Source organism: Canis lupus, chromosome 19 (genome assembly GCF_048164855.1).
Source record: "Canis lupus baileyi chromosome 19, mCanLup2.hap1, whole genome shotgun sequence".
NCBI lineage: Eukaryota > Metazoa > Chordata > Mammalia > Carnivora > Canidae > Canis > Canis lupus.
The window spans coordinates 48,868,740-48,890,567 of NC_132856.1; the positions used below are offsets into that span (position 1 = coordinate 48,868,740).

Consider the following 21,828-nt stretch of genomic DNA (forward strand, 5'->3'; position numbering starts at 1 on the left):
GAGGGTATTATGCTGAGTGAAGTAAGTCAATTGGAGAAGGACAAACATTATATGTTCTCATTCATTTGGGGAATATAAATAATAGTGAAAGGGAATATAAGGGAAGGGAGAAGAAATGTGTGGGAAATATCAGAAAGGGAGACAGAACACGAGAGACTCCTAACTCTGGGAAACGAACTAAGGGTGGTGGAAGGGGAGGAGGGCGGGGGGTGGGGGTGAATGGGTGACGGGCACTGAGGGGGGCACTTGACGGGATGAGCACTGGGTGTTATTGTGTAAGTTGGCAAATTGAACACCAATAAAAAATAAATTTATTATAAAAAAAGAAAAATATGACTCATGACTATCCTTTTAGTAAAATAAGAGAAGATTACTTGGGATGATATATGTTCTTTGAGTAGAAAGTATCCATTTTTAAACTAAAAGATTATTTATTTGACAGAGGAGAGGGAGAGAGCAAGCATAAACAGGGGGACTGATAGAGGGATGGGAGGGAGCAGGGAGCCTCACCAAGCAGGGAGCCCAACATGGGGCTCAATTCCCAGACCCTGGGATCAAGACCTGAGCTGAAGGTAGCCACATAACCAGACTGAGCTGCCCAGGTGCCCCGGTAGAAAGTATTCTTTTTTTTTTTCTACTTTTGTTTATTTATTTTTCTTTCTTTTAAAAAATATTTAAATTCAATTAGCCAACATATAGTAAGTCATTAGTTTCAGATGTAGTGTTCAGCTGCATGTAACACCCACGGCTCATCACATTATGTGCCCTCTTTATGCTCATCACCCAATTACTCCAACCCCCACCCATCTCTCCTCCAGCAACCCTCAGTTTGTTTCCTATAGTTAAGAGTCTCTTAGATTTTTCTCCTTCTCTGATTTATTCCCATTCAGTTTTCTTCCCTTACTCTATGATCCTCTGTGCTATTTCTTATATTCCACATATGAATGAGACCATATGATAATTCTTTCTCTGATTGACTTATTTTGCTCAGAATAATGCCCTCTAGTACTGTCCACCTCAATGTAAATTGTAAGTATTCATCCTTTCTGACGGCTGAGTAATATTCTATCTATGTATCTATATATCTATCTATATGTCTATCTATCTTTCTATCTATCTATATCACATCTTTATCCATTCATCTACCAGTGGACTTCTTGACTATTTTCACAGTTTGGCTGTCGTGGACATTGCTGTTATGAACACTGGGGTGCAGGTGACCCTTCGTTTCGCTACATCTGTATCTTTGGAGTAAATACCTAGTAGTGCAATTGCTGGGTCATACAGTAGCTCCATTTTTAACTTCTTGAGGAACTTCCATACTGTTTTCCAGAGTGGCTGTACCAGCTTGAATTCCCACCAACAATGCAAGAGGGTTTCCCCAGTAGAAAGTATTCTTAAGAGATCCATGGTACCCCATGATATAAATGAGAATTTCCAAATATTTTTTACCAAGGTTGGAAAAAACTTTGAAAAAGTAGGATATGGACAAAGAGGAAAACTATGTATATCAGACAGAGTAGAAGTCTAATAAAGTGAGTGTATGGAGAAGCTGAATTCAAACAAATGGAAATTCCAGGAAATAAATAGAATGAGCAGATTCTACTTCCACTGTCTGATCAAAGAATGGCAGTTCCTGGCTCTGAGCCTGTGAGTCCTGAAATCATGGGCATTTCTTCAGCCCCATGACGATTGGCCCTTACATCTCTGGAACCCCAATGATTCTTTTCAGAGCCCTCTTTATGTCTTTGTTCCTCAGGCTGTAGATGAAGGGGTTCAGCATGGGTGCAACCAAAGTGTACATTACAGAGACCACTGCACTTGTGTGGGAGCTCTGGGTAGCAGCAGAGCTAAGGTACACACCAAGCATCGTACAATAAAATAAGGAGACAACTGAGAGGTGAGATGCACAGGTAGAAAATGCTTTATACTTGCCCTGAGCTGATGAGATTCTGTGTATGGAGGAAACAATCTTAGAGTAAGAGTAAAGGATCCCAGCGAAAGGACCACCAGCCAGCAGGACAGCTGCAAAATACATCACCAAGTTATTAAGAAAGGTGTCAGAACAGGCAAGTTGGATCATCTGGTTGAGTTCACAAAAAAAGTGGGGGATTTGGAAGTGTGTACAGAAGGACAGCCGCAACATCATTAAACTATGTAACAAGGAATTCAGGATAGACATGATCCAGGACACCAGAACTAGCAGTTTACAGAGATGAGGGTTCATGATGACCATGTAGTGTAGGGGGTGGCAGATGGCCACATACCGGTCATAGGCCATCACACTCAGAAGAAAGATGTCTGACACGGCAAAGAGTATGAGAAAATAAATCTGTGAGATGCAGCCTTCATAAGTGATCACTTTGCTCTGAGTCTGGATATTCAGCAGCATCTTGGGGATGGTGGTGGAGGTGAAACAGATGTCTACAAAGGACAGGTTGTCAAGAAAGAAGTACATGGGGGTGTGGAGGTGGGAGTCAGAGCCAATGGCCAGGATGATGAGTAGATTTCCAAACACAGTGATCAGGTACATGGTGAGGAAAAGCCCAAATATGAGGGTTTGCAATTCTGGTTCCTCTGTTAATCCCAGAAGAAGAAACTCTGAAATTCGTGTATCATTTCCTGGTTCCATGTGGTGGAGATGACTTCAAGGACAGAAGCAAATAGCATGACTAATTTTCACACAAACTTATGTTACTCTCAGATTTGAAATGCTTTCTTTTTTATTCTAGAAATTCACTTCAATATGTTATGCCAGTAAATGGTCTCCTTAAGGAGATCCCCCGTACCACTATAGTTGTGGAATTTTTGTTCCAATCACTTTTTTCACAAAAGGCCCTGTATTCTACAGTTTTAATTTAAAAATTATTCTAAGTTTTGGAAACATAGATTGAGCTCTGGTCACATTCTGGCATGTCTAGGCAAGGAGTATGGGGTGCTAAAGTACAAAATGATAGAGAAAGAATACATTAATAAATAAGAAAACTAAATAGCATTTCAGTTGGTGGCGGTGGTATGAAGAAAGGGAAAACAGGGATAAAGCAGAGAAGGATAGGGCATGCTATTTTCATGGATATGAAGGCCATTCTGCAAACAGGAGGGCACTGGAACACAGACCTCAAGTTAGAGAGGGAGGTAGACCAAGGTTTATGGGGGAAGTGTGTGCCCGGCTGAGGGAATGGTCAATGCAAAGGCCCCAAGGAAGGTAGTTGTTTCCAATGTTCAGGTTGAAGAAGTAAAGCCAGTGCTGCAAGAGGAATGAGCAGGAGGGAGATTGAGGAGAGACACCATCAGACACGCTGAGGAGAGGAGTGTTCTCTCTGCTAACTCTGAAACCTCATGACACAGGGACTTCCCTGTCCACAGTGCCTCTCCCACTGTGTTCATCCTGTTGCAAAGGCATCCCAGGAATTGAACCAGATCCCCTTCTTAGTGGCTCTCTTGATTGAGTTCTGGCCCTTGTGTTGTGTCATCTTGGGATTTAGGAGTCCTGGCACCCTGCTGTGAGGACGGCTCACGCTCTACAAGTCACACACCCACAGGATACCATGGCTTCCTGGGTTGTGTTATTTTCCTGTCTTTCTCAGCCCCTGCCATCTTGGTGATGCCATGAATGGATTCAATCCAAATAGGCCAGATCAATGATCTCTCATCTGCAAAATGTAGAAATGGCTCCCAGAAATGCAAATTCTTAAACCTCTCAGCCAAATAATAATATATATGTATTTTAGTGTACACTCCCCGCCTCCGAATGAGCAAACAGATAAATCAACACCTCAGGAAAGGAAGTATATACAAAACAAAAGCTGGGCATTTTAATGTCAGGCATAGAAGACTTCTATTTCCTTTATCTCCTGCATCATTATTTGGCTGATTCATTTCTGTGTGGTCTGATAGAGGATGAGGTTAGTCTCTTTCTCCCTTTACTTATGTGGCATCTTTTCATTGATATTTTTTTTTTTTTTATTGGTGTTCAATTTACTAACATACAGAATAACACCCAGTGCCCGTCACCCATTCACTCCCACCCCCCGCCCTCCTCCCCTTCTACCACCCCTAGTTCGTTTCCCAGAGTTAGCAGTCTTTACGTTCTGTCTCCCTTTGATTTATCTTATGACAAACCCAAAGGGCACACTAATCCTCAAGCTGGATTTCATCCAATGTGTGAAGGGGTCCCCAAGCATGCCCTATAATCCTGCCCACACCATGACAATTATAACATTTTGTACTCAATAATTTGCTTCCTATCATTCTGTCAGTGGATACATATCACACACACAATTATTTCATTGTACTCTTCCCTTACTGTGATGATACATGATTCAAAAGTGCAGAGGCTTCATCTTCTTTTTCACTTTTGTTTTTTCACCAAGTTACATGAATATATGTGCTTAGCAAAAAGCCTAAAGAATAAAAAAAGCCCTCTAATACAAATATAGAATGAAAAGATTGAAGGGATTACAAAATCAGGTTAAAATGCAAAATAAGTAGTTTCATAACAACTGTCCTAGGCAAATTTGTATGAAAACCCCAAACAGACTGAATTGGGATAAAAATAGCAATAATTAATGATATCAATATGGATTAATAATTAAATTGGGAAAGACCTAGAAAGAATATAACATGTAGTGTTCCTAGAATGTTCTGGTCCATGGCAGATGCTCAGGTTTTACTTGTTAAATGAGTCAGGAATTAGGTCTCAGTGTATAGAGATTTTATTTATTTATTCATGAGAGGCACACAGAGAGAGGTAGAGGGAGAAGTAGGCTCCCTTGTGGGCAGCCCAATGAGGGATTCGATCCCAGGATCCTGGGATCACTCCCTGAGCCAAAGGTAGACACTCAACCACTGAGCCACCCTAGGTCTTAGTGTATAAAGAGTTTTTCCACATGGCAAGATTGTATTTCAATCATTGGAAAAGGTTGAATTGCTAAGTAAATGCTAGCATAAAGGGATATATGTTTGGAAGGATATGAAATTCATACCATCTCTCAGATCTTACTAAACCTCAGGGTAAGTATAACTATACAATATATTAGAATGTCAAGAGAACTACACATAAAATTTACAGTGTGGCAACATCACTTAAATAAAACAAGAAACTCAGGAGTAAGTAGGTAGACATTTAAATAAAAAGCAAAATTTTTTTATAGTAAAATTATGTTTCAAAAGTCAATCAAGAAATAATGCTCTGAGGAAGTCATTTGAAATGCTGATAATATTTTAAAAATAAAAGAGAGAGGGGGAGACAGAATAATGAATGGGTATATAATGATAAAAGCCAATCAGAATGGTATCAAAAATATGAAGTTCACTGAAACTGAGGGATGGTTTAAGAAAACAAGAAATCTCTCTTTCACCCAGCAGCCAGGGGTAAAATTTCTAGAGCTCTACATTCTTTGTACTTGGAACTTTGAAACTGGTAACTAAGGGCTTACTGTGAATTTGCTGGCAGAAAAGTGAGTGTTACAAGGTTGAAGGCAGAACCTGAAGGCTGCTGTGTTCCAAATACTAAATAGTCTTTAACTCAGGGTTCCTCTGTCTCTGCACTAAGGAAATTCTGGCCAGAGCCTGTTCTGGGGTGGGGTGTGTGCTGTGCATGGTAGGGTGTTAAGAGTATCCCTGGTCTCCATCCACCCCTCTCCAGTGTGACAGGCAAAGCTGGCTCCCAACAGTGATCAATGTCACCCAGGGAACAAAATCACAACTGATATAGTACCACACATTCAGTTTAACACTCTCAACATACTTTCTCTAGCATTGCTATAAAAGTAATTTAATGATAAAGAATATGAAAGACTTTCAAAAGTGTGAGTAACTGTTACCCTGTGAAATTGACATTAGCACTAATAATACATTATTTAATCAAGCAAAAAACAACAAACACAGTGATCATTCACTTTGGGCTAAGTTGAATTGGCTCTCAGATGATGATGGATTCAATGTTCTTGGCTTCCATTCTCTCTGACCCTCTCGTCTACAGTCCACTGGGGTGTTGGACTCACCTGGCTGGGTGTCTGACAGGAAGGTCACCTTGTGGAAGTCTGACTTCCTCCCTGGATGTCAGATGATAGGAACTAAAGCTCTGTCATCAAGCAAGGCAGCAGGAAGGAGTAAAGCATTGGCCCCCAGCCAGAATTAGGACTCTGAATGAAGAGACAAGAAGCATGGTCTTCACCGTCCAAGGTTGCAGGGGGTGAGGGACTGGAGATGAGGAGACATTACAGTTCCGTGTCTGCTCATTAGGTGGATTTCCCTCTTGTGACTCCAACCACTGAGCACATGATTCCCAAGTGGAAAAGTCCTCTGGACAGAAAGATTGTTTTCCTAATGAACCTCAATTCCCAAAAGACTAGGTTAGAGGTCAAGTGAATCCAGTTTTGTTTTTTTTTTTTACTCCTTTCCTCTAATATTGCCCCCTTCCCAAGGTGTGAATCTCCTATCACCGTATCTCTGTTCCAATTTATAATTTTCTTCAAATCTAAGACTGAGAACTTACCTGGATTAGGTCTCTCCCTCTCTCTTTTTAAAATTTAAATTCAATTTGCCAACATATAGTATAACACCCAGTGCTCACCACATCATTGTGCCCTCCTTAATGTCCATCACTCAGTTACCCTTCTTCCTACCACTTTCCCTTCATCTATCCTCGGTTTATTTCCTAGAGTTATGGTTTATTTTCCTCTCTAATTTTTCCCTATTCGGTTTTCCCTCTTTCCCTTATGATCCCTTGTACTATTTCTTATATTCCACATATTAATGAAACCATATGATAATTATCTCTCTCTGATTGACTTATTTAACTCAGCATAGTGCCCTTCAGTTCCATCCACATCAATGTAAATGGTAGGTATTCATCCTTTCTGATGGTTGAGTGATATTCCATTGTATATATATATAACTAATGCCTTTTAGTTTTGTTGATTGTTTTCTTTGCTGTGTAGAAGCTTTTAACCTTGGTGAAGTTCCATAGTTCAATTTTGCTTTTGTGGAAACAAAAAGCTGGGGGCATTACAATGCCTGACTTCAAGATATCCTACAAAGTTGTGATCATTAAGACAGAATGGTACTGGCACAAAACAGACATATAGATCAATGGAACAGAATAGAGAACCCAGAAATGGACCCAAGGCAACCAACAGAGGGACTGGGTGGCTCAATCAGTTAAGTGTCTGCCTTCAACTCAGGTCATGATCCCAGGGTCCTGGGATTGAGCCCTGCATTGGACTACCTGCTCAGTGAGGATCCTGCTTCTCCCTCTGCCCCTTCCCCTGCTCATGCTCTCTCTAGTTCTCTCTCATATTCTCTCTCTCTCTCTTAAATAAATAAATAAATAAATAAATAAATAAATAAATAAATATTTAAAAGGCAACCTAGGGAATGGGTATTTGCAAATAGGTATTTGCAAATGACATATCAACTCTATGGTCAACTAATCTTCCACAAAGCAGGAAAGAATATCCAATGGAAAAAAGATAGTCTCTTCAATAAACAGTGCAGGGAAAATTGGACAAAGACATGTAGAAGAATGTAACTGGACCATTTTCCTATAACACACACAAAGATTAACTCAAAATGAATGTAAGACCTAACTGTGAGAAAGGAATCCATCAAAATCCTAGAGGAGAACACAGGCAGCAACCTCTTTGACCTTGGCCAGGGCAATTTCTTGCTAAACATGACTCCAAAGGCAAGGGAATCAAAGGTAAAAGTGAACTATTTGGACTTCATCAAGATAAAAGCTTCTGAAAAGTAGAAGAAACAGTCAAGAAAACTAAGAGGCAATCTATGAAATGGAATAAGATATTTGCAAATGCCATATCAGATAAAGGGCTTGTTTCCAAGACCTATAAGGAATTTGCCAAACACCCAGAAAACAATCAAGTCAAGAAATGGGCAGAAGATATGAACAGACATTTATCCAAAGAGCACCTACACATGACTAACATATACATGAAAAAATGCTCCACAGTACTTGGAATCAGGGAAATATAAATCAAAACCATAATGAGATACCTCACACCAGTCAGAATGGCTAAAATTAACAAGACAGGAAACAACAAACATTGGCGAGGATGTGGAGAAAGGGGAAGCCTCTTATAGTGTTGATGAGAATGGACAGTGTCATAGCCACTCTGGAAAACGATATGAAGATTCCTCATGAAATTGAAACTAGAGCTACCCTACAACCCAGCAATTGAACTACTAAGTATGTATCCCAAAGATACAGATGTAGTGACCCAAAGGGGCACTTGCACCCCAGTGTTTATAGCAGCAATGTCCACAATATCCAAACTAAGAGCTGAGATTTCCACTGACAGATAAATGGATAAGGAGATGTGATATGTATATACAATGGAATACAACTTAGCCATCAGGAGCAATACTTGCCATTTACAAGGACATGGATAGAACTAGAGTGTATTCTGCTAAGAGAAAGAAGTCAATGAGTGAGAGATAATTATCATATGGTTTACTAATATGCGGAATATAAGAAACAGCATAGAGGATCATATGATAAGGGAGAGAAAACTGAATGGGAAGTCATTAGGGAGGGAGAAAAACCATGAGAGACTCTTAACTATAGGAAACAAATTGAGGGTTGAAGGAGGGAGGTGGGTGGGGGATGGGGTAATTGGGTGGTGGCCATTAAACAAGGCATGTTATTTGATGAGCACTAGGTGTTATATACAACTGATAAATCATTGAAATCTACATGTGAAGCTAAGTAGGTAGTTTATGTTAGCTAATTGAATTTAAATTAAAAAAAAAATTTCCAGGCATTTGTGATCTAAGTTTAGAGAAACCATTAGGGATATATGAAAATGGAAAAGGGTAAAGAGTCTGTATATGAGACAGAGCAGAATCTTAATAAGTGACTTACTTAAAGGTATGGAGAAGTTGAATTCAAACAAATGGAAATTCCAGGAAATAAATAGAAGGAGCAGATTCTACTTCCACAGCCTGATCAAAGAATGGCATTTCTGGCTCTGAGGCTATGAGTCTTTCAATCATGGGCACATCTTCAGCCCCAGGATGACTGGCCACTGCATCACTGGAACCCCGAAGATTCTTTTCAGAGCCCTCTTTATGTCTCTGTTCTTCAGACTATAGATGAAGGGGTTCAGCATGGGTATGACTATGTGTACATCACCGAGGCCACTGCACTTGCGTGGGAGCTCTGGGGAGCAGCAGAGCTAAAGTACACTTCTAGGCTTTAGAGTAAAATAAGGAGACAACCAAGAGATGCACAGGTAGAAAATGCTTTATACTTGCTCTAAGCTGATGAGATTCTATGTATGGGGGAAACAATCTTAGAGTAAGAGTAAAGGAACCCAGTGAAAGGACCACCTGCCAGCAGCACAGTCATAAAATACATCACCATGTCATTAAGAAAAATGTCAGAACAGTATTCCTGATTACTTGATTGAGTTAAAAAATGAGGGATTTCCGTGCCTGTACAGAAGGACACCCACAACACCATTAAGCTCTGTAATAAGGAATTCAGGACACCGATGATCCAGGACACTAGAACCAGCAGTCCACAGAGCCAGGGGTTCATGATAACCATGTAGTGCAGGGGGTGACAGATGGCCATGAAGTGGTCTTAGGCTATTGTGGACAGGATAAAGTCGTCCAACTCTGCACATAGTAGGAAAAAAATACATCTGGCTGATGCAGCCTGCATAGTTAATGATTTTGTTCTGAGTCTGGATGTTCCACAGCATCTTGGGGACGGCGGTGGAGGTGAAACCATGTCTACAAAGGACAGGTTGGCAAGGAAGAAGTACATGGGGGTGTGGAGGTGGGAGTCAGAGCTGCCGGCCACAATGATGAGCAGATTTCCAGACACAGTGATCAGGTACATGGAGAGGAAAAACCCAAATATGAGGGGCTGCAGTTCTGGTTCCTCGGATAATCCCAGAAGAAGAAACTCTGAAATTCGTGTAACATTTCCTGGTTCCATGTGGTGGAGATGACTACTAGGAAGGTAGAAAAATAACATAATAATTTTCAAGGAAATGGCTTTCATTTATTTATTTGTAACTCTTTATTTTTAAACTTCAATTTAAATTCATATTAGCTAACATACAGTGTAATGTGACTTTCAGTTGTACAAATTTTTTAATTTTTATTTATTTATGATAGTCACACATACAGAGAGAGAGAGGCAGAGACATAGGCAGAGGGAGAAGCAGGCTCCATGCACCGGGAGCCCAATGTGGGATTCGATCCCGGGTCTCCAAGATCGCGCCCTGGGCCAAAGGCAGGTGCTAAACCGCTGCGCCACCCAGGGATCCCTGTTGTACAATTTTGTGATTCAACATTTCCACATTACACCTGTTACTCATTTTGGCAAATGCCCTCCTTAATCCCATTACCTACCTCACTCATCCCCTCACCCACTTTCCTTTGTCAATCAGCACTGTGTTCATTGGAGTTAAGGATCTATGTCTTGATTTGCTTCTATGTCTCTTTTTTCCCCCATGATCATTGGTCTTGTTTGTAAATTCCAGATATAAGTGAAATCATACAGTATTCATCTTTCTCTGACTTATTTTGCTTACAATAATATACTCTAGGTCCATCCATATCACTGCAAGTGACAAGATTTCATTCCTTTTTAAAAGTAATATTCCACTGTATTTATATGCTACTACTTCTTTATCCATTCATTAGCTGATGGACACTTGGCCTGTTTCCAAAGTTTAACTATTATAGAAAATGCTGCTAAATCTTATTTTTTGAATTGGTATTAAAAATAGAATTAATAGAATTTAAAAAATTCTTGGGTAAATACCTAGGAGTGCAAATTATGGATTATATGGTAGTTTTATTTTCAACTTTTTGAGGCACCTTCATACTATTTTCCACAGTGGCTGCACCAGTTTGCATTCCCATCAACAGTGTAAGAGGGTTCCCTTTCTCCGCATCCTCACCAATATCTCTTGTTTCCTGTGTGATTAATTTCAGTCATTCTGACTGGTGTGAGGTTAATATCTAATGGTAGAGTTGATTTTTATTTCCATGATGATGGTGATGTTGAGCATCTTTTCATGTGTCTGTCAGCCATCAGGACGTCTTTGGAAACGTGTCTATTCATCTTTGCTGCCCACATATTAACTGGATTAATTTTTTGTTCAGTGTTCAGGTTGATATGTTCCTTATATACTTTGGATACTAATAATTTACCTGATTTGTCATTTACAAATATCCTCTCCCATTCTGTAGATGAAATAATACCTATTCTACTAAATCTCTTTCAAAGGACAGAGAGGAAATACTTACAAACTCGTTTTATGAGGCCAGCATCATTTTAATTCCAAAACCAAAGATCCCACAAAAAAAGAGAATTATAGACCAATATCCCCGATGAACATGGATGGAAAAATTCTCACTAAGGTACTAGCCAATAGGATCCAACAGTATATTAAGAGAATTATTCATCATGACCAAGTGGGAATTATCCCTGGGAGGCAAGGGTGCTTCAACACTTGTAAAACATTCAACGTGATAGATCACATCAACGAGAGAAAAGACAAGAACCATATGAGCCTCTCAATAGATGCAGGGAAAGCATTTGACAAAATACACCATCCATTCCTAAACAAAACTCTTGAGAGTGTAGGGATAGAGGGAACATTCCTCAATTTCTTAAAAGTCATTTATGAAAGGCCACAGCAAACATCATTCTCAATGAGAAAAAACTGAGAGCCTTTCCCCTAAGATCAGGAACATGACAGGGATGTCCACTCTCAACACTGTTATTCAACATAGTACTAGAAGTCCTACCTTCAGAAAACAGACAACAAAAAGAAATGAAAGAAATTCAAATTGGCAAAGAAGAAGTCAAACTCTCACTCTTCGCAGATGACATGATACTGTACATAGAAAACCCAAAAGACTGCACCCCAAGATTGCTAGAACTCATACAGCAATTGGACAATGTGGCAGGATACAAAATCAATGCCCAGAAATCAGTGGCATTTCTTTTTTTTTCTTTTAATTTTTTTAATTGAAGTTCAATTGGCCAACACATAGCATAACACCCAGGGCTCATCCTTCCAAGTGCCCCCCTCAGTGCTCAGCACCCAATCACCCCAAACCCCGCCCACCCCCCCTTCCACCACTCCTTGTTCATTTACCAGAGTTAGGACTCTCTCATGTTTTGCACCCTCAATGATATTTTCCTTTCCCTCAATTCCCCCTTTTTTTGTTTAATGTCTTTAATCCCTTTAAATCTGGATCAGTTCCTGTCTTGTCTCTCTTTCTTTTTATCATCTTGTAGCTCAGCCCTTTAATTTGTTTTTGTTTTTTTATTATAAATCTATTTTTTATTGGTGTTCAATTTGCCAACTTACACAATAACACCCAGTGCTCATCCCGTCAAGTGCCCCCCTCAGTGCCCGTCACCCAGTCACCCCCACCCCCCCCCGCCCACCTCCCCTTCCACCACCCCTGGTTAGTTTCCTAGAGTTAGGAGACTTTCATGTTCTGTCTCCCTTTTTGATATTTCCAATTCATTTTTTCTCCTTTCCCCTTTATTCCCTTTCACTAATTTTTATATACCTCAAATGAATGAGACCATATAATGTTTGTCCTTATCGCATTGACTTATTTTACTCAGCATAACCCCACCAGTTCCATCCACGTCGAAGCAAATGGTGGGTATTTGTCGTTTCTTTAAAAAATTTATTTATTTATTTATTTATGATAGTCAGAGAGAGAGAGAGAGAGAGAGAGAGGCAGAGACACAGGCAGAGGGAGAAGCAGGCTCCATGCACCGGGAGCCCGACGTGGGATTCGATCCCGGGTCTCCAGGATCGCGCCCTGGGCCAAAGGCAGGCGCCAAACCGCTGCGCCACCCAGGGATCCCCTTTTTAAAAAATAAATTTATTTTTTATTGGTGTTCAATTTGCCAACATATGAATACCACCCAGTGCTCATCCTGTCAAGTGCCCCTCTCAGTGTGCATCACCCAGTCACCCCACCCCCCACCCACCACCCTTCCTACCACCCCTAGTTCATTTCCCAGAGTTAGGAGTCTTCCATGTCCTGTCTCCCTTTCTGATATTTCCCACTCATTTTTTCTCCTTTCCCCTTTATTCCCTTTCACTATTTTTTATAGTCCCCAAATGAATGAGACCATATAATGTTTGTCCTTCTCCAATTGACTTATTTCACTCAGCATAATACCCTCCAGGTCTCTCCACATCGAAGCAAATGGTGGGTCTTTGTCATTTCTAATGGCTGAGTAATATTCCATTGTATATATAAACCAGATCTTCTTTATCCATTCATCTTTCAATGGACACTGAGGCTCCTTCCACAGTTTGGCTATTGTGGACATTGCTGCTAGAAACATCAGGGTACAGGTGTCCTGGCGTTTCACTGCATCTGTATCTTTGGGGTAAATCCTCAGCAGGACAATTGCTGGGTTGTAGGGCAGATCTATTTTTTTTAAAGATTTTATTTATTTATTCGTGATTTTATTTATTTCTATTCGTGATAGAAAGAGAGAGAGAGAGAGAGAGAGAGAGAGAGAGAGGCAGAGACACAGACAGAGGGAGAAGCAGGCTCCATGCGGGTAGCCTGATGTGGGACTCGATCATGGGACTCCAGCATCACGCCCTGGGCCAAAGGCAGGTGCTAAACCGCTGAGCCACCCAGGGATCATGGGCAGATCTGTTTTTAACTCTTTGAGGAACCTCCACAGTTTTCCAGAGTGGCTGCACCAGTCACATTCCCACCAACAGTGCAGGAGGGTTCCCCTTTTTCCACATCCTCACCACATTTGTTGTTTCCTGTCTTGTTAATATTCCCCATTCTCACTAGTGTGAGGGGGTATCTCATTGTGGTTTTGACGGGTATTAACCTGATGGCACCTGATGCGGAGCATTTTCTCAGGTGCTTGTTGGCCGAGTCTATGTCTTCCTCTATCAGATTTCTGTTCATGTCTTTTGCCCATTTCATGATTGGATTATTTGTTTCTTTGCTGTTGAGTTTAATTAGTTCATTATAGATCTTGGAAACTAGCCCTTCATCGGATACGTCATTTGCAAATATCTTCTCCCATTCTGTAGGTTGTCTTTGAGTTTTGTTGACTGTTTCTTTGGCTGTGCATAAGCTTCTTATCTTGATGAAGTCCCAATAGTTCATTTTTGCTTTTGTTTCTCTTGCCTTCATGAACATATCTTGGAAGAAGTTACTGTTGGCGAGTTCAAAAAGGGTGTTGCCTGTGTTCTTCTCTAGGATTTTGCTGGAATCTTGTTTCACATTTAGATCTTTCATCCATTTTGAGTTTATCTTTGTGTATGGTGAAAGAGAGTGGTCTAGTTTCATTATTCTGCATGTGGATGGTCAATTTTCCCAGCACCATTTATTGAAGAGGCTGTCTTTTTTCCAGTGGATAGTCTTTCCTGCTTTGTCGAATAGTTGGCCATAGGGTTGAGGGTCCACTTCTGGGTTCTCTATTCTGTTCCACTGATCTATGTGTCTGTTTTTGTGCCAGTGCCACACTGTCTTGATGACCACATCTTTGTAGTACAACCTGAAATCTGGCATTGTGATGCCCCGAGCTCTGGTTTTCTTTTTTAATATTCCCTGGCTATTCAGGGTCTTTTCTGATTCCACAAAAATCTTAAGATAATTTGTTCCAACTCTCTGAAGAAAGTCCATGGTATTTTGATAGGGATTTCATTAAATGTGTAAATTGCCCTGGGTAGCATTGACATTTTCACAATATTAATTCTGCCAATCCATGAGCATGGAATGTTTTTCCATCTCTTTGTGTTTTCCTAAATTTCTTTTGCAAATGCTCTGTAGTTTTTAGGATGTAGTTCCTTTACCTCTTTGGTTATGTTTATTCCAAGGTATCTTATGCTTTTGGGTGCAATTGTAAATGGGATTGACTGCTTACTTTATCTTTCTTCAGTCTCATTGTTAGTGTACAGAAATGCCACTGATTTCTGGGCATTGATTTTGTATCCTGTCACACAGCTGAATTGCTGTATGAGTTCTAGGAATCTTGGGGTGGAGTCTTTTGGGGTTTCTATGTAGAGTATAATGTCTTCTGCGAAGAAGGAGAGTTTGACTTTTTCGTTGCCAATTTGAATGCCTTTTATTTCTTTTTGTTGCCTAATTGCTGAGGCTAGGACTTCTAGTAGTATGTTGAATAGCAGTGGTGAGAGTGGACATCCTGTCTTGTTCCTGATCTTAGGGGAAAGGCTCTCAGTGTTTCCCCATTGAGAATGATTTTTGCTGTGGGATTTCTGTAGATGGCTTTTAGATGCTGAGGAATGTTCCCTCTAATCCTACACTCTCAAGAGTTTTGATTAGGAAAGGATGCTGTATTTTGTCTCAGCATCTATTGAGAGGATCATATGGTTCTTGTTTTTTCTCTTGATGATATTATCACATTGATTGCTTTATGAGTGTTGAACCAGCCTTGTGTCCTGGGGATAAATCCCACTTGGTTATGGTGAATAATTTTCTTAATGTACTGTTGGATCCTATTGCCTAGTATATTGTTGAGAATTTTTGCACCTGTGTTCATCAGCAATATTGGTCTATACTTCTCCTTTTTGGTGGGGTCTGGCTTTGGAATTAAGGTGATGCTGGCCTCATAGAACGAATTAGGAAGTACTCCATCTCTTTCCATCTTTCCAAACAGCTTTAGGAGAATAGGTATGGTTTCTTCTTTTAAAGTTTGATAGAATTCCCCTGGGAAGCCATCTGGCCCTGGACTTTTGTGTCTTTGGAGGTTTTTGATGACTGCTTCAATTTCCTCCCTGGTAATCGGCCCGTTCAGGTTTTCTATTTCTTCCTGTTCCAGTTTTGGCAGTTTGTGGCTTTCCAGAAATGCGTCCATTTCTTCTAGATTGCCTAATTTATTGGCATTATAGCTGCTCATAATACATTTTAAAAATCGTTTGTATTTCCTTGGTGTTGGTGGTGATCTCTCCTTTCTCATTCATGATTTTATGAATTTGAGTCTTTTCTCTCTTCTTTTTAATAAGGCTGGCTAATGGTTTATCTATCTTATTAATTCTTTCAAAGAACCAACTTCTGGTTTTTTGATCTGTTCCACAGTTCTTCTGGTCTCTATTCATTGAGTTCTGCTCAAATCTTTATTAACAGTCTTCTTCTGGGTAAAGGTTTCATTTGCTGTTCTTTCTCCAGCTCCTGTAGGTGCAAGGTTAGCTTTTGTATTTGAGTTCTTTCCAGTTTTTGGATGGCTGCTTGTATTGCAATGTATTTCCCCCTCAGGACTGCTTTTGCTGTATCCCAAAGAATTTGAATGGTTGTATCTTCATTCTCATTAGTTTCCATGAATCTTTTTAATTCTTCCCTAATTTCCTGGTTGACCCTTTCATCTTTTAGCAGGATGGTCCTTAGTCTCCACGTGTTTGAAATCCTTTCAAATTTCTTGTGGTTTAGTTCTAATTTCAGAGCATTATGATCTGAAAATATGCAGGATACTATCCCAATCTTTTGGTATCAGTTAAGACCTGATTTGTGACCCAGTATGTGGTCTACTCTGGAGAAATTTCATGTGCACTTGAGAAGAATGTGTATTCAGTTCCATTTGGATGTAAAGTTCTGTAAATATCTGTGAAATCCATCTGGACCAGTGTATCATTTTAACCTCTTGTTTCTTTGGAGATTTTGTGTTTAGAATATCTATCTATTGTAGGTAGCACCATATTCAAGTCTTCAAGTATAAGTGTACTATTATCTAAGTATGTCTTAATTAATTATTAATTAATTAATTGATTGATTGATATACTTGGCAGCTCCCACATTTGGGGCATAAATATTGATGATTATTAGGTCCTCTTGTTGGATAGATCCTTTAAGTATGATATAATGTCCCTCTTCATCTCTTACTACAGTCTTTCGGATAAACTTTATCTGATATGAGAATGGCTACCCCTGCTTTCTTTGGAGGACCATTTGAATCATAAATGGTTCTCCAACCTTTTATTTTCAGTCTGTTGCTGTACTTAGGTCTAAAATGAGTCTCTTGTAGACAGCAAATAGATGAGTCTTGCTTTTTTTAAAAAATTTATTTATGATAGTCACAGAGAGAGAGAGAGAGAGAGGCAGAGACATAGGCAGAGAGAAGCAGGCTTCATGCACCGGGAGCCCAATGTGGGATTCGATCCCAGGTCTCCAGGATCGCGCCCTGGGCCAAAGGCAGGCGCCAAACCGCTGCGCCACCCAGGGATCCCCGAGTCTTGCTTTTTTATCCAGTCTGAAATGCTGCGCCTTTTGATGGGGTCATTAACCCCATTCATGTTCGGAGTTACTATTGTAAGGTATGAATTTAGTGTCATCATGATACCTATTCAGTCCCTGTTTTTGTGGACTGTTTCCTTGGACTTCCTCTTTCTTTTACAGAGTCCCCCTTAATATTTCTTGCAGAGCCGGTTTGGTGGTCACATATCCTTTCAGGTTCTGCCTAGCTTGGAAGATCTTTATCTCTCCTTCTATTCTGAATGAGAGCCTTGCTGGATAAAGTATTCTTGGCTGTAGGTTCTTCTCCCTTTATGCCCTGAATATATGCTGCCAGCTCTTTCTGGCCTGCCAGGTCTCTGTGGAGAGGTCTGCTGTTAACCTAATACTTCTCCCCATAAAAGTTAGAGATTTCTTGTCTCTTGCTGCTTTAAGGATCTTCTCTTTATCTTTGGAATTTGCAAGTTTCACTATTAAATGTCGCAGTGTTGAGTGTTTTTTTTTTTAATTGATTTTAGGGGGAGGGTCTCTCTGTCTCCTGGATATGGATGCCTATTTCCCTTCCCAAGTTAGGGACGTTCTCAGCTATGATGTGTTCAAATACACGTTCTGGTCCTCTTGTGGGATCCAGGAAATTTAACAAAATCTCCTACCCCTGGACAAGCAGAGCAGGACTGACTCTATTTTGTGCTAGGGTACTGCCCCACCCTAGTCAAAGACCAGGGCACACCCTAACCGGAAATCCGGCTCAGTGATAGGCCAGTTCAAATGGATACTTTAAGGTAAAATGTAATTCAATCGGCCACCTGCGAGTGGACCAGCATGACTGTGCAACTTTCTTTCTGCATATCCCATTGGCCACTGGCTCCTATAAAGTTGCTAAGCCTCTTAGTCTCGGGGTCCAAGTCCCTGCTCTGCTGTGTCGGGTATACTTGGACCCAGGCTCGAGCTTGTAAATAGACCCTCGTGTGTTTGCATCGGTGTCGGCTCCTTGGTGGTTTCTCCGATTCGCGATCTTGGGCACAACACTCTGTCCCTTTCCGCGTCCTCTGGAACCCCAATTAAACTTAGATTTTTCCTTCAGAGGCTGTCATTTATTTCCCTTAACCTATCCTCGTGATCTTTTAATTGTTTTTCTCTTTTTTCCTCAGCTTCATTCTTTGCCATCAACTTGTCTTCTATGTCACTCACTTGTTCTTCTACCTTGTTAACCCTCATCATTAGGACCTGCAATTTGGATTGCTTCTCATTTAATGGATTTTTAATTTTGGCCTGATTGGATCTAAATTCTGCAGTCACGAAATCTCTTGAGTCCTTTATACTTTTTTCTAGAGCCACCAGTAGCTTTATAATAGTGCTTCTGAATTGGCTTTCTGACATTGAATTATAATCCAAATTTTGTAACTCTGTGGGAGACAGGACTGTTTCTGATTCTTTCTTTATATATTTTTAAAATTTTTTTCTTCTTTTTTTTGTTTTTAATAATAAATTTATTTTTTTTGGTGTTCAATTTGCCAACATACAGAATAACACCCAGTGCTCATCCCATCAAGTGCTCCCCTCAGTGCCCATCACCCAGTCACCCCCACCCCCCGCCCACCTCCCTTTCTACCACCCCTAGTTCGTTTCCCAGAGTTAGGAGTCTTTCATGTTCTTTCTCCCTTTCTGATATTTCCCACTCATTTTTTCCTTTCCCCTTTATTACCTTTCACTATTTTTTATATTCCTCAAATGAATGAGATTATATAACGTTTGACCTTCTCTGATTGACTTATTACACTCAGCATAATACCCTCCAGTTCCATCCACGTCAAAGCAAATGGTGGGTATTTGTCGGATAAAATCACTTTTTTTTATTACCTAGAAGATTACCTTACATATATAAAAGGAGAGAAACAATATAAAGTTGTTCAAGACAGAAGAGCACTGCAGCCACACACCTCATAGATGAGCCTTAGAAACACAGTGTAGAGATTTGTACCTGCCGAAGGACTCATGGAACCCTGCAGAGATCTGAAGGACTGCCTACCCTACAATATTCCTGATAATAAATACATTATGTTAAGCCATTTTATTTTAGGATGTTTTGCATGCAGCGACAAGTGATATAATAAATCAGGAAGAACTTAGGGCATTTGTAATAATCTGGGTATTTTTATTCTAGGTGTTTATTCTGATACTTGAAGGTATCTTTCATAATTATTCTGTTCTTCAAGTGTATCTGACATAACTGTATTAAAAATGACACCACTTAGACCCCTTTGAGGTAACATGGAAAGATTGGAAGGACAGGCATTGGTGCACAACTTTTGTCCCTGAGTCGAATTCTAGACAGGAATCCAAGCTTACTGGTGAGTCATTCTGTGGTAATGAGGATCATATATAATGGATGATACTGTTCATTTACTATCCTTTTAGAGGTTATAACACAATTTCAAATAGTGGAAGATATCTCATTTATGAGAAATGGAAGGAATCATATTTGTATGTAGCACTGAAAAATTTCAACCAGAAACCAGAAAACAATTTAATAAAACCAGCAATATGCCACCAGTCTTTCCTCTTAATGAATACATCTTACAAATGTACCCTGATATTCCATATTTCAATAAGTAGATGAAGTGCCTGAGAAAGAAATACTTTTCATCAAAGTCTGCATTCTTAGGAAGAGCAGTTAATGTAGTGGTAAACAAAGGAATCATGTTCATAGAAGTGAAGCACAGTGGTCTCAGATTTTTCTCTGTCATAAACTTATATAAAAGCTGTGGTGGCTAGGAGTAGATTTTCCAGAGGAGTAGTACTCAGTTAAACAAAAGAATACTCATTATGATACATTTTATTTGAGAAGAAATTATTCTTAACAGATCCATGTGGTCCTTTGAAATAACTGAGGATTTCCAAATATTTCACATCCAAAGTTAGAAATAACATTGAGAAAGTAGGGAATGACAAATGGAAAATCTCTGGGATATCAGAGATATCACAAAGCTTTATAAAGTGTATCCTATATATATATCTATATATATACTGTGTATACTATATATATATCTATATATATACTATATATATATATACATTATACTATATATATATATAGTACACATACATTATGCAGAGAGGTCAAAAATCATAAAATAGAAATTCCAGGAAATAAATAAAGGAGGCAAGTTCTACTTTCACAAGCTGCATAAGAAAATCACAACTTCTGACTGTAAGTTATTGGGCTCTGCGATCATGGGCACTTCTTCAGCCCAGAACAGTTGGCCATTTTAGAGCTGACATTCTAGAAAATCTCATAAGAGTCCTCTTAATGTCTCTGTTCCTCAGGCTGTAGATGAAGGGGTTCAGCATGGGTGTGACCACCGTGTACATCACTGAGGCCACCGCACTTGAGTTGGAGCTCTGGGGAGCAGCAGAGCTAAGGTACACTCCCAGGACTGTACAATAAAATAAGGAGACAACTGAGAGGTGAGATGCACAGGTGGAAAATGCTTTATACTTTCCCTGAGCTGATGAGATCCCACGTATAGAGGAAACTATCTTGGAATAAGAGTAAAGGATTCCAGCAAAAGGAACACCACCCAGAAGCACAGCTGCAAAATACATCACCATGTTACTGAGAAAGGTGTCAGAACATGCAAGTTGTATCATCTGATTGAGTTCACAGAAAAAGTGGGGGATTTCCAAGACTGTACAGAAGGACAAGCGCAACACCATTATGCTTTCTAACAAGGAATTCAAGATGCTCATGATCCAGGGCACCAGAACCAGCAGTCCACATACCCGAGGGTTCATGATGACCAAGTAGTGCAGGGGGTGGCAGATGGCTACAAAGCGGTCATAAGCCATCACAGTCAGGAGAAAGATGTCTAATCCTGCAAAGAGTATGAAAAAATACATCTGGCTGAGGCATCCTTCATAAGTGATCACTTTGCTCTGAGTCTGGATGTTTATCAGCATCTTGGGGACAGTGGTGGAGGTGAAACAGATGTCTACAAAGGACAGGTTGGCGAGGAAAAAGTACATGGGTGTATGGAGGTGGGAGTCAGAGCTGACAGCCAGGATGAGGAGCAGGTTTCCAAACACAGTGATCAGGTACATGGAGAGGAAAAGCCCAAATATGAAGGGCTGCAGTTCTGGTCCTTCTGAAAACCCCAGAAGAAGAAACTCTGAAACTCCTGTAAGGTTTCCTGGCTCCATGGGTTGGAGGTAACTACCAGGATATAGAAAAATAAATGACTGATTTCACACAAGCAAGCGTTAGTAACCTAACATAAGTTTTACCACTTGACCATATTTTAGAGTCAAGAAATTAATTTCAATATATGTTTGTGGTCTTGTCCCCATTAGAGCATCCCTAGCACCATTTCTCATCAGGAATTCTGTTTCCACCTCAATCCTTTACTTAAATATATATATATATATATATATATTCCTGTTTTATTGAGAATATTTTTCATTCCTTTAAGGAGAATGTATTGAGTATTGACCATGTATAGACAATGTATACAGGGTGCTGATAAACAATGTCCTTATAATCCTATGGTTTTTAAAAAAGATTTTATTTATTTATTCATGAAAGACACAGAG

The 21,828-nt window shown here is 39.9% G+C and overlaps 2 protein-coding genes and 1 pseudogene across 2 annotated transcripts; all 3 read right to left on the minus strand.

Moving 5' to 3' along the window:
• Window positions 1-1,699: 1,699 nt before the first annotated feature.
• On the minus strand, window positions 1,700-2,632 carry LOC140611352 (olfactory receptor-like protein OLF4). Its single transcript, XM_072788138.1, has one exon. It carries the CDS (start codon window positions 2,630-2,632, stop codon window positions 1,700-1,702), a length of 933 nt encoding a protein of 310 aa, XP_072644239.1.
• Window positions 2,633-9,011: 6,379 nt separating this feature from the next.
• On the minus strand, window positions 9,012-9,967 carry LOC140611421 (olfactory receptor 7A17-like; annotated as a pseudogene).
• A 9,876-nt stretch (window positions 9,968-19,843) lies between these two features.
• LOC140611422 (olfactory receptor-like protein OLF4) lies at window positions 19,844-21,438 on the minus strand. Its single transcript, XM_072788185.1, has 2 exons — window positions 20,531-21,438; window positions 19,844-19,889 (listed from the first exon to the last, which is right to left on the minus strand). Exons 1-2 carry the CDS (start codon window positions 21,436-21,438, stop codon window positions 19,844-19,846), a joined length of 954 nt encoding a protein of 317 aa, XP_072644286.1.
• Between the last annotated feature and the right edge of the window lie 390 nt (window positions 21,439-21,828).

Excerpts from the sequence above, each read along its gene's own strand:
- LOC140611352 (XM_072788138.1), bottom strand. The coding sequence starts at position 2,632 with ATGGAACCAGGAAATGATACACGAATTTCAGAGTTTCTTCTTCTGGGA.
- LOC140611422 (XM_072788185.1), bottom strand. The coding sequence starts at position 21,438 with ATGGAGCCAGGAAACCTTACAGGAGTTTCAGAGTTTCTTCTTCTGGGG. Across the intron at positions 19,890-20,530 it reads ATTAAGAGGACTCTTATGAG|TTTGATGAAAAGTATTTCTT; the intron begins ATTTTCTAGAAT and ends AAGAATGCAGAC.